General features: G+C 37.8%; 1 protein-coding gene across 2 annotated transcripts; it reads left to right on the plus strand.

The window, feature by feature from the left end:
- Positions 1 to 2329: 2329 nt before the first annotated feature.
- LOC311028234 (uncharacterized protein) lies at positions 2330 to 6513 on the plus strand. Of its 2 annotated transcripts, none has more exons than XM_084032637.1 (5): positions 2330 to 2420; positions 4616 to 4681; positions 4888 to 4938; positions 5307 to 5375; positions 5471 to 6513. In XM_084032637.1, the coding sequence occupies exons 1-5, from the start codon at positions 2399 to 2401 to the stop codon at positions 5632 to 5634; spliced, it is 372 nt and encodes a 123-aa protein (XP_083888763.1). In that variant the 5' UTR covers positions 2330 to 2398; the 3' UTR covers positions 5635 to 6513. The 2 variants fall into 2 exon arrangements, with proteins under 2 accessions (XP_083888763.1, XP_083888764.1); XM_084032638.1 differs by having other exon boundaries at positions 5307 to 5371.
- Positions 6514 to 12933: the final 6420 nt, after the last annotated feature.

Below are 12933 nucleotides of genomic sequence, written 5' to 3' on the forward strand. Positions count from 1 at the left end.
GACGTTTTGCCTGTAACATTTTGAAGATATTTTAGGGACAATGTTGAGGTAACAGATCACATAATGTTATTTATAAAATGTTTTCACAATGTTAAGTAATATCACATTAAAAACATTTTTTAGGTAATATTTGGAAACTGTTTTGACAATATTATTGATACTTCAGATTATGCAATGCCCTTTTCCAAAACATTTCTGTAATGTGATATATTGACAAATGTAGAATATTTGTCTAAAACATGCTTAGGATATTTTGAGGATGTTCTTAAATTAATGGATTACTGAATGTTCACCTACAGAACATTTCCACAAATAAACATAAAACATAAATTGCATCTTGACAGCATGGAAATGTTGCACTGTAAAAAAAAATGTAATTTTACAGGAAATACTCCTATTTTTCCTGTTTTCCAATTAAACAATGAAATACCAGTAGATTTACAGATATTTTTTAGTAATTTCAGGTTTTATGTTTAAAATGACAGTTAATTAACCATAATGTAAGATTACATCAATATTATGTTTTTTAATGAAAATTAATTGTATTTGTACAGCTTTAGATCTAATTTTACATACAATTTTCTGTATTTTTTCACAGGTTTATTACCATTTACCATAAGACAATGTAATAACTGTAAATTAACAGATACTAGCAGTAATTTAAATATTTACGTTTAGAATTACATGTTATTACCAATAATATAATATTACATCATTACTATGTTTTTTAACGGTAATTTAACATGTTTCTTTCATATTCAAATGTAATTTTACATAAAATGTCATTTTACGGATCTTTCCTGATAATGATAATGAAGAAATGTACGTAAAATTACAGAAATCTGTAGTGTTTTCCATAAAATTGTAGGTCATTAATCATATGTGGTTACGGTGATTTTATGTTTTTTAGAGGTAATGAGTAGTATTTGTACAAACACAAACGTAATTTACTGTACATTACTGTATAAAGACAATTTAAAATATATTATTTTACAAAAAGTGCACTTTAAATAATGTAATTTTACAGTAAGTATTCTGTATTCTAACAGATGTTTTTCTCTTTTTTTTTAACAATAAAATGCATGTAGATTTACAGATACTGGGAGTAATTTAAATTTGGTATAAAATTGGTATTGTATAAGTACACATTCCACTGTAATTTCTATAAAATGTTTTTTTTTGTTTTTTTACAGGTTATCACCATTTTCAATAAGATAGTAGCTGTAGATTAACATATATTAGCAGTAATTTAAACATTTACCCTGAAAATTACAACTAACAACCATAATAAGATTACATTATTATTATGTTTTTAAAGGCAACTTAACATGTCTTTTTCATATTCAAATGCAAGTTTACATCATGTGTGATGTCATTTTACAGATCCTTCCTAATAATTGTAATGAAGAAATGTATATAAAATTACAGAAATCTGTAGTTTTTTCCACAAAATTGCAGTTGATTTAGCATGCGTCGTTGAAGTGGTGTTATGCTTTTTAACTGTACATTACTGTAGAAAGACAATTTAAAATTTTATTTTACGGAACGTGCACTTTAAAAATTGCATTTACAGAAAGTATTCTGTATTCTAACAGATGTTTTTGCTTTTTTTTAAACAATAAAATGCCTGTATATTTACAGATATTGAGAGTCATTTTTTTTTATTTTTATTATTGTATTGTATTAGTACACATTCCACTGTAATTTTGTATAAAATTGTTTTTTTTATTAAGGTTTTGACTTTCAAACAAACCATGAAATGCCTGTAGATTTGGAGATATTGGGAGTAATTTCGCCATTTTTCCCATTAAAATTCCAGGTAATTTACCATGATTTAAGATCATGTTAATATTATGTTTTCATAGCAATTTATTATATTTGTAAAGATTGGAATGTAATTTTACATTAAATCTGAGGTATTAATTTACAGATTGCTCTCCATGATAACAAACAAAATTACAGAAATCACCAGTCATTCAAAATGTTTTCCTTAAAATTGCGGGTAATTAATCATGTTCAAAGTGTTTTTTTAAAAGGGAAAATAATGGTATAAATGAAACATACATGCATCATACATCAAAGTAATTCACTGAAAACTACTGTAAAAAACAAACAAACAAACGAACAAATATTTTACAGAAAGTAGTCCAACCGTCTCTGACCTGGCAACGTGTAACCCTTGATCCAACTGGCAACAATGACCGTGACACGCATACGTAAACGTAAGCCCGTTGTTCCGAGCGCGCACCACCCCTTCCCCCCTCTCCCCCCTGGCCCCCTCCCTCCCTCACTGAGAACGCGATTTGCGAGGGGGTGAAAATTGGCATTTGGAGAGCTACTATGTCCAAAAGGATATATCCGTCAGGTGCGGAAAAGAGGACAAAGAAGAAGGTCGAGGATGAAAAAAAAACAAGGACAAGGTAAGGCTAAGTAATGTTATGTTTACCAGATGAACGTTTAGCCGAAAAACATGTCGGTTTTTTAATGAGACACTTCGTTAAACGTCGTTAACAGGTGCGTGTGTTAGCTGGCTAGCTGCTACATGTCCTAGCCTGCTGCAGTTAACATGTAGCCTAGGCCTACTGGCTGATTTTAAGGTCTGTTTACAGTGAAAAGATAACAGCTGTTTGCCTGTGAGGGGATGAAGGATTAATCACCCATGTATTAATGGCTGATTAGATATCTTTGGTTCATGCAAAATACATTTATGGTACGTTTACAATGAACATGGATTGTTGTCTTCCTTATATTACAAACGCATAACATCCTCACGGATTCTTGCGCCCTGTTGATACCCCTCCAGTCGGGCAGGGGGCCGAGGCTCATCATGCTGGGGACTCTACCACCTTTGCCGGGTGGAGTCTGCCTCCTGAAGTTCGGTAAAGTTGCGCTCTCCACGCTCCACGACTGAGCGCGCACGAGCGTGCCACTCATTATAGCGCATTTCCTCTGCGCTCTGGTGGTTTAAAAACGAGGATAAGTGTAACAATTATACGATGGCTTAATGGCTGTATGTGTGTGCGTTGATGATATATGCACATAAATAAGGAGAATATTTAGTTATTCCCGCTGTGTTCTACAGTGATCTAATGGAGGATATTTATTGTATTTATTACATGCATTTGGGCCGTCTCCTCCTCCTCCTGCGGTGACAGCGCTGATTCAATATTTCAAAATGATTTTGATTTAAGATACAAGTCAGATTTTAAAAGAAGGTTTTAATATGAAAAAAACGATCACTCATTAAAAGCGTCAAAAACATTGCTGGAGTTCCTCATGATAACGCAGATCTAACGTATGATATGGAGTGTAATTAAATGTGTGCGAGTCATCAAAAATATATAGTTCTTTTCACGTTTACTGCTGATTCCCTTCCCGTCTCCAGAATGTGCGTACCGGTACGCATGCCTCAGAGTTTGCTTACGGGTACGCACACTTTCCCGTCAAGTTTGGTTTTTAGATCACAACATTTGCGTGGAAAGTGGCGTACGCACGTTTCCAGCCCCGTTTTGTGCATACGCAAGCTTTATAAATGAGGGCCCTGCTCCATACTGTGCAGGCCAGGGTCAGAATATCAACTGTATCTAAGGGCCCTAGTTTCGTAGACCGGCGCAGGGTGGCGCAGTGCAAGTTTCGACCCGCGCAGCCTTGCGCACCGTCAGTTTGGCAGTTTGGTGGGGAGGCGTCACAGATTCAGCTTGGCGTAGCGGAAGTTTCGTGGCAAAAAGCCTCGCCGAGACTGCGCTGAAAGCTCGCCAGCTCCAACCTGGTCTACTTTCGGCGCAAGGCGTAAATAAAGTCCATTCATTCAATGCGAATCACAGCTGGCGGATCGGAAGTTTGGCGGACCGGCGCGCAGTGCGCACACATCACCGAGACCTCACAGGCAGGTTTCCACAGTTCCAGGCACATTTAAATGCAATAAATAATCACAACAAACACTATTTAATGCAACTAATTGAATCAACACGTTAATTTATATCTATATAGATTGTCCCGTCACATCTGACGTCAGATCAAAGGCGGATGGCACGCGTAACGGAAACTCAGCCTCTCGGACCAAAACATCTCCCTCTCTCTCTCCTGTTTTTTATAATATGGGCATTGTTATTATTATGATACGCGCGCACAGCGCGTGATGCGCGTGGTGGGAGCGGCGGCGATGCTTCTGTCATCGGGTTGTCAAGTGACGGAACTTGCACTGAACCTCCCCTAACGCATTAAAGGTGAGGAGAGGAGCTCATTTGATTGGTGAAGATCTGAATCGGCTGTATTAATCCCAGTCCACGCCTCGTCTCCTCCTCGTCTCCCACTCACGCCTTCTTCTCCTCCCTCTTTCCCACTTGCGCCGGTGGGCGTGACGGGAGGTGTGCCTGCGCGGTGCACGAAACTTTCAAAGTCCAGGCGGACACACCCCGTCGGCGCGGCGCAGGTGCGCTGAAAGCTGACTGCGCCTGGTCTACGAAACTAGGGCCCTATGTGTTAAAAAAACACTCAGCAGTAAAGAGTGTAATTTATATGTAAATTGTTGTGCAATCTATCCCCCTGGACGTACATTAATTTATAGCACTATTTTCTGTAAACAATAATTGTAAAATCATTTTTATTGTCTCAGGTGGAGCAATACTGAAATACTTTGGTGGTGGTGGTGGAGCATCAACCAGTGATGATGGAGGCACTGGTAAGAGTCCCCTGCCTTCTCTTTGAATACTTTTTTGACAGTGCAACCTTTAAACTGATTTAAAGCCAATTTAAAAAAATAACTTTTAGAATCATCATCATCATTCATCGTCTTGTACTTGGAAATTACCTAGTATGATGTATATTGTTTGATCTACTCTGCATGTAATGCATTTTCCATTTATAAATTATAATTGTCCCACACAGCAGCTGGAGATGACTCTACAGCAACACCTGGCTCAGGAGAAAATGTTTCTGGTAGGTAACCATAATGGTCAATCATAAATCTCTTAATTTACAACAACTTGACCTTATGTATGAATTAGTTATGATAAAAAATGCTTTAAACCAGGTGTGTCAAACTGATCCAGTAAAGGGCCGCTGTGGCTGCAGGTTTTCATTCCAACCAAGCAAGAACACACCTGACTCGACTTATTCACCTACCTGATTTGCCTTCACACCTTGATTGGTTGGATCAGGTGTGTTCTTGCTTGGTTGGAATGAAAACCTGCAGTCACAGTGGCCCTTTACTGGATCAGTTTGACACACCTGCTTTAAACTAACAGACTTCAAAATTAAGAAAACGACTAATAACAGCAAATGTTAATGTTCTTATTTCATATCAGGCCCATCATCATTCGACCCTCATGTTGCCACATCCTCATCCCCTGTGGCTGGTTCCAGTCATACAGTTGGTAAGTTTCTTGTTTGTTGCCACAATATGTTTATCTCTGTTGGAAAATTAAATTGTGTGTACACAAGTGGCTAAAGAAATTCTACTTCTCCACAGCTCCAGTGGTTACTACTGATGATGCTGCTGACCAACCAACATCCTCTTCCTCTATTTCTTCCAACCCCGGGAACTCTGCTCCTCTACCTCCGAGCGATCCAGCACTGTGGCCAGCTAATCTGTCTGACCAATTAAGGACTGATTTGGTTTTGCTGGTTTTATGAATATTTGATAGTACATACACTGTGAGGCAGGGCCCCCAATTTTATCCTGCTTAGGGCCCCCAGATGTACAGGGCCGGCCCTGATGTTAACGAAAGGCTACAGAAGCGGCATAGAAAGACAATCACCATTTTGCGTTACACCAACAACTGTAGATAATAAAACACACTTGAAACTTGGAGCGTTTAGCTCTGGTGTGAACAAGTCTCTATATACACGTTTTGTAGTAACAATATATTATTTCACAAACCGCTTAACATGGTAGCATGGTAGAACCTGTGCAGCTTTGGAATGAAAACCGAGTCAGACCACTCAGAAAATCTGACGAGAAACACATAGTTATTTATTAGTCAGTGCATGCGTCGAATATCATTTGCATGGAGATACCCCTGAGCAGCAGCGCTGTTTTTTGTTAGTTTGGATGGATGCTAATGACCAGCACAAAGCTAGTGTGCGCGGTAGAAACACTGTTTCAATATCTTCTCACAGTCACCAAACATACATTTCCACATGAAATTAAGCTAGAAATACCCCCCGTGTTTGCCACGCGTGTACCTGAGAAAGGACCAGGGTCGACACGTCCATCCGGTTTTTGCTGCAGCAGCTAGGTTCATGCAGAGGTCGCCTTGCCTTTCAAAATAGTAGCCTACAGCTGTAACTTCGTCTGCAAGTGTCACCAGATCAAAATTTCATTTAAAAACAAACATAGATATACCATATGCCCAATCCAAAGTCTGGATCGGGACTCGCATGTGGGAAGAAAAAACCCAGAGAGCCTGTTAACGCAGTCTAAATGCACGTATTTATCTAATTTATAAAGTATTTAAAATGTGAATATGTTTTTACTGATGAGAGGAAATAAAAATGACAATGTGTCAACTGCCTAAATACTTTTGTTTGGTCTCATTTATAAAGTATTTAATGTCCATCCATTTTCTACAGCTTATCCTGTATTTAGGGTCATTGGGGGGCTGGAGCCGATCCAAGCTGTCATTGGGCGAAGGCAGGATACACCCTGGACAGGACGCCAGTCTATCACAGGGCTGACATGTAGAGACAGATAACCATTTACGCTCACATTCACACCTACGGGCAATTCAATTAATGAACCTATCCCCATCCTGCATGTCTTTGGACTGTGGGAGGAAGCCGGAGAACCCGGAGAGAACCCACGCTTACACGGGGAGAACATGCAAACTCCACACAGAAGGAACCCTGGCCGATCCGGGAATCGAACCCGGGACCCTCTTGCTGTGAGGCGACAGTGCTACCCACTACACCACCATGCAGCCACCAAGTATTTAATGTGTTTGATTTTAATAACACCTGCATTAAAACTAAGTTGTGATTCATCAGGTTACACCCCACCGTTCTGAAAATAGACCATATCCTCTGCTGTAGTTGGGCCCAGCTCATTTTAAGTCTATCAGGTTTCATTTGATGTTACAACTTTACTTTCAGGATATATGTAATTTGTGGAGGGGCGACTAGTTGTTTCTTCTTTCATAATTGATTCTCTTAAAAGGTATAATAATTCAATACAAATTGTGAAAAGTAGGCTACCACAATCTTGATAAGAACCATCCAGCAGTATCCATCATTTTCTTTAGGAGATACACATTTCTACTTTTTAAAAACAATTTAATTAAAGGAATGTGAGTAGGCTACAGTACAGATTATGTTTACATACACCTCCAACAATATTATGTTAATACAAATGCATATCCAGAGATGGAAAGAGTACTCGACCCCAGTACTTGAGTAAGAGTACAAATACTACTGGTCAAAATTGACTCCGTTACAAGTAAAAGTAGCTCAGTCGACATGGTACTCGAGTAAGAGTAAAAAAGTACTTGCTTTTAAAGGTACTTAAGTATCCAAAAGTACATGCTTTTAAATGTACTTTACTTAAGAGTAAGAGTAAATTTCAAATCAAATGAATGGTTCTAGGCTTAACATAGTTAATAAATATTTGTGTAAAAAAGTCTTTGGGGGTTCATGTCTTCCTGCACCACCAGTAAATACCAACCACTGCTATGCGCAATACAGTTACACAAGATAAGTAAAATATAATACAGTACATATACCTTTAACTAGTATGACTAGATTAACATAATGTAACTTGCGGTGTAATATTGCCAAGGAAACTGCACGGTCATAGCTATGTTCGATGCTGCATCGAACATAGCCCATCTACAAGCTCACAAACGCAGAACTTCTGACTTCTGCTATGAGCCTGCCTGTTAATCAGGCATGCAAGGATGTTGTAAGACAAAGTATACATCCAGTTTATTCAGCCCAAAAGCAGCGGTCCCCAGGATTATTATTATTATTATAATATATATATATAACCCTTACCCTAACCCTAACCCTAACCCTAACCCTTAACTTAATACAATACAAGACGAGGGAAGATTCAAATTTCAAAGTTGGCGCCTATTTCCAGTTTGCTTCGTCCCGCCCATAACGGCCAACCAGCCAAGTTTGAAGAACGACAACAAGATGGGATTAGTGCGAGTGTCATCCAATCAGGTTCGTAGTGGGAATGTCACGAGTCATGCAAGTGAAAGACGTTATGGGCTTTTGGCGCATCATCTTCAAGGAGCCAAGGAGGACGTATGAGACAGTCAGCCACAACGGACATTGTCAACCAAACGCTGTTTGAGGTAAGTCTCCCAGATAACGCATGTGAACGATATTTTAATTCCTTTTCATACCTCGAGTGGAAAGCCTTGAAGCTAACGTTAGCATCCCTCTGATAAATTGCTACCACCACGTAAGCTATTGTTAGCAGATAGCTATCGTTTTGTATGGTTTTGTGACTAAGTGACTGATGGCAGCCAGGTCATTTTATTTTACAGCTAAAGTATTAATTGTTAACGCGCGCTTTCGGTCAAAGGCTTTTCTAACATGGCCAGAGGTTAGTCGTAATTGGGTTGTAATGTCCCACTCGTCCTGCATGAGTCCCGCAGAGACTTGAGATCTTACGTTTTTTTCTAGCATTATAGCATGCTACGTTAGCCTGCTCATTGCCGTCTTCCCTCGCTAGAGTCTGCTCTTTTTTTCACCAGGAGAGTTTATTTCTGTCTATCGCCACAGGTGTGGAGATGTTTGTTCGTTTGTGTTTAAATAATGTTTTGAGTGTTAATTATGGAGTTATAATTGCTGCAAAACGATCTGTGTGCGTATTCAGATCTGTCTGTGCGTGTTCAGATGTGTGCGTGTGTGCTCGCGCGTGTGTTCAGATGTGTGTGTGTGTAAAAAAAAAAATCTGTATGTCTGTATTCAGATTTGCAAGTGAATGGTACATAGTAAATGTCTGATATCAGTTACAACTCAGGCAGGAGCTCTCGATTGGCTGTCTTTTTACACGTGACTACACCGAATCAGCGCATATTAGTTATGTTAAGCATGTAATCTCTGGGTCTATTTGCTCTGTACAAATCGTTGATGCTAAATTATATGCATGCCTGCTGAATGAGATATTAGTCTATTGGATTTAAATGTTAAACTGAGGTAGTGAAATGTGGGTTTTCTGGTTACCATATTAAGTTTGGTTGCCTAATTATTTAATCTATTTATTTAAAAAAAAGCAAAATTACAGATGTCATTTATTTTTGTGTTATCCATCCATCCATCCATCCATTTTCTACCGCTTATCCTGTATTTAGGGTCACGGGGGATTTGTGTTATTTTTTGTAATTTTTTATTTTACTGTGCAAAATTGATTATTTTGTTGTAACATTTCACAAGTTAAAAAGCCTTTTCTAGCTCACACACAGCTCACGATTTCTGTGTGTTTTTGTTTGTCACCACAGTTGCCAAGTAAAGATTTGGAGATCCAGTCCTGACTCCTGTGTCTCCTTTCCAACTTGGGACAAAACAGAGACATAAAATGGAGACGGGTTACATATATTTAATATATAATAGAGGATGACTCCCAGTGATAATGACTACTCCATGGAGATGGTAAGGACAAATAACATTTTTCCAATCTATAAAACTAGATTCAAGCTTGCAATTAAAGCCTGTGCAGATGGACATACTTCCTACCTGTCTCAGTGGAGATGCACTGGCTGTCATTACCACCAGAGGTGCAGCAAGACTGTATAGATAAATTACATTTTTGGTACATGTTAATTTGTGAGCTTTTATTAGCTCTGGACAGAGCCAGGCTGACTTTTTTTTTTCTCCTGTTTCCCCCTATGTGTGTGCGTGCCGCTTGTATTGATGTCATGCCTGTAAAAAAAGAGACTTTGACCTGGAGAAGGTAAGACCATATTTATTTCTCTGTAAAACTCAGTATATAACTGCATGAATCTATTTTAGATAGAGAAGCGTTATCAGGATCTGTGATTGACATTTTTAATGTTTTAACTTGAGCATATCTTACTTTTAAGAATATAATGTTGATAGGAGTAGAGTTTTGTGTTGAGTGTAATCTCGAAAGAGAATATTTATCACTCTTTTACTTCTGCTCCTGTTACTCTCTTAGTTTGGAAGTAAAGTGGCACATTGTTGGCTTTGCTAGAAATGCTCAGTGGCTTGTGGATCACAAGGCAGACATTTACTGCTGTAATTGTGCCAACCTGAAGTGAGTGATGATTAGGGTTGGGCATCGAGATCCGGTTCCAAATAGGAACCGGTTCCTAACCTCCAGTTCCGGAACCGTTAAGAAGCTGTTGGAATTGCGATCCTTTTTTTCCGGTTCTTAAACGTCCGCACTAGTTTGTTTGTTTTACTCCGCTCGCACTAGGGCTGAACGATTTTAGGAAAAGATCTAATTGCGATTTTTCTGACAGATATTGCGATTTCGATTTGATTCACGATTTCCTTCAAATCAAGCTTCAGTGCAATATTCACAATGTACAGTAACATTAAAACATTGAATGCTATTACTCTAATGCAAGGACTAAAGTTAAAAATTGCTTCCAAATGAATTTATTAACAAGAAACATGTATGTTCATTCTTTAAAGTCCTTGACCAATGGCAGTTATTACAAATGAACTAAAAGAGCCATCTTTGACTGTCTTAACTTGAATGTGCAAAAATCCTTAACTGTAATAATTGAATTGTAAATCAAATACAAAAACTGTTATTGAAATAAAATGACCCTTCTAAAAAATATGTCAGACATTAAAATAGGTGCAGTGTTTCCCGCAGGATTTTTTTCAGCAGCGGTGGTGTGGTCCCCGAACCCTCTAGTGGGGTCCGGGGGCATGCCCCCCGGCCGAAATTTTTTTGTACCCTTTACATTGGAATGCATGAATCTGGTGCACTTTGAGAGGAGAATATGCACTTAAATCCTATTCAAACAGTCCTGTGTATTACTGTAGATGGGATTATTGGTGTTGTAACTTTGCCTTTTGTGTCTTCATTTACAGATTTTTATATTTTTGTATAGTAATATTTAACAAAAAATGCCACAACGCAAATATAATTTGCACAATTTATTTACAGATTTTTGCCTAATGCTTAAACACTAAACATGGTTGCTATGCCCAAAGCATAACTGTTTTTTACATAAGACACTTTGTTCAAAAATGAAATCTCCTGCAACAATGGGCAAAACACATCTTTTTAAATTATAAACCTAACTAAAATTTGAAAAGAACACAGACTCACACACATGAAAAATAAAAAATAAAGCTAATTGAATACCAATCAGTGTGAGCCTTAGCACTACAAATAGACCTCAGGTGAGCTCAGCTCCTTTGTGAGACAGTGAGAGTCAGGGGAAGAGGACAAGAGAGCGACAGGAGGATGAGGACAAAGAAGACAACAGATGGAGAACTGTGAAGTTTTTGCTCATCCACAAAGGTTGTTATTGCTTAAAACACTTCTTCTTAGTCTTGGGAGTCAAAAAGTGATGAGAAAATTATAAAATAAATATAAGTTATACATAATAGAAACTATTCATGATCTTTTAAGAAGTCCTTAGGTTTTTTCCCTGCATTTATGCTAATGACCACATGCTTACAGGCGATTAGCATAAATCCCTAACTAAAATACGCGATGAAAACAGATTTTATATGGCAATAAAGAACAACATCGGATCTAACGGTATGGATTCATTTTTCAAAGTTCCCGAAAATACCTAGGCTATAAATTCCTGACTGGATATAAGCTCCTGTAAAGGCTATGAGTGATCCCAAAAAGAGCGACAACACGCACACACACACATAGGCCTACACACACACACACACAATACTAGAGGAAAAACGGCACGGAGGTTGCGGTTTATAGATACAATAAAATGATTGGGCTCAGAGGGTTTTTAACACTGGTGGTCATGTAGCGACACATTTTAGCAACTTACTTTCTCTCTCTCTCTCTCTGTCTGTCTCATTCTTTCCTTCTTTCTTCGATCTTCCGCTTCACTCGCTACTGCTAGAATCAATGTAACTTTGCAACCGTGTAGGGTAGCCTACTGCCAACAACTGCCACACTCGCTGTGTATTTTTCTTCTTTGATGTTGGTTACGTGACGATGTGCCGCGTGCTGCGCAATTGACGTTACGCGCTGTACATTTTCTAAAAGGAGCTACGTAAAAAAAAAAAATAATAATTTTTTTTTTTTTAAAGGATTTTTATTGCAGCGGCGGAGAAAATTCAGCAGCGGCGTGTGAACGTGGGGGAAACACTGATAGTATCATTCTCAAACTGTCAGCTGTACACATTTTAAAGAACATTAAGGTATAATGTTGTAGCAGTAATTTGTAACATTTTAAGAAGGTTATCACAAAACAGTTTTAGAATGTTTTTATAGAACATTCTTTTAGAATATTCTGGGAACTTAAAGAAAACTTACCCCTAAAAACATAATTTAAACATTATGGTATAATGTTAAAGCAATATTTTCATTCAATATTTTAAGAAGGCTATCACAAAACAGTTTTAGAATGTTTTTATAGAACGTTCTTCCAGAACATTCTGGGAACTTAAAGAAAACTTACCCCTAAAAACATCATTAAAACATTATGCTATAATGTTAAAGCAATATTTTCATTCAACATTTTAAGAAGGTTATTACAAAACAGTTTTAGAATGTTTTTATAGAACGTTCTTCCAGAACATTCTGGGAACTTAAAGAAAACTTACCCCTAAAAACATCATTTAAACATTATGGTATAATGTTAAAGCAATATTTTCATTCAACATTTTAAGAAGGTTATTACAAAACAGTTTTAGAATGTTTTTATAGAACGTTCTTCCAGAACATTCCGGGAACTTAAAGAAAACTTCCCGCTAAAAACATTATTAAAACATTATGGTATAATGTTATGGCAATATTTTCATTCA

The sequence above is a fragment of the Eutrigla gurnardus genome, assembly GCF_963514095.1.
Source record: "Eutrigla gurnardus genome assembly, chromosome: 17".
NCBI lineage: Eukaryota > Metazoa > Chordata > Actinopteri > Perciformes > Triglidae > Eutrigla > Eutrigla gurnardus.

Excerpts from the sequence above, each read along its gene's own strand:
- LOC311028234 (XM_084032637.1), top strand. The coding sequence starts at position 2,399 with ATGAAAAAAAAACAAGGACAAG. Across the intron at positions 2,421-4,615 it reads GAAAAAAAAACAAGGACAAG|GTGGAGCAATACTGAAATAC; the intron begins GTAAGGCTAAGT and ends TTATTGTCTCAG. Across the intron at positions 4,682-4,887 it reads CAGTGATGATGGAGGCACTG|CAGCTGGAGATGACTCTACA; the intron begins GTAAGAGTCCCC and ends TGTCCCACACAG.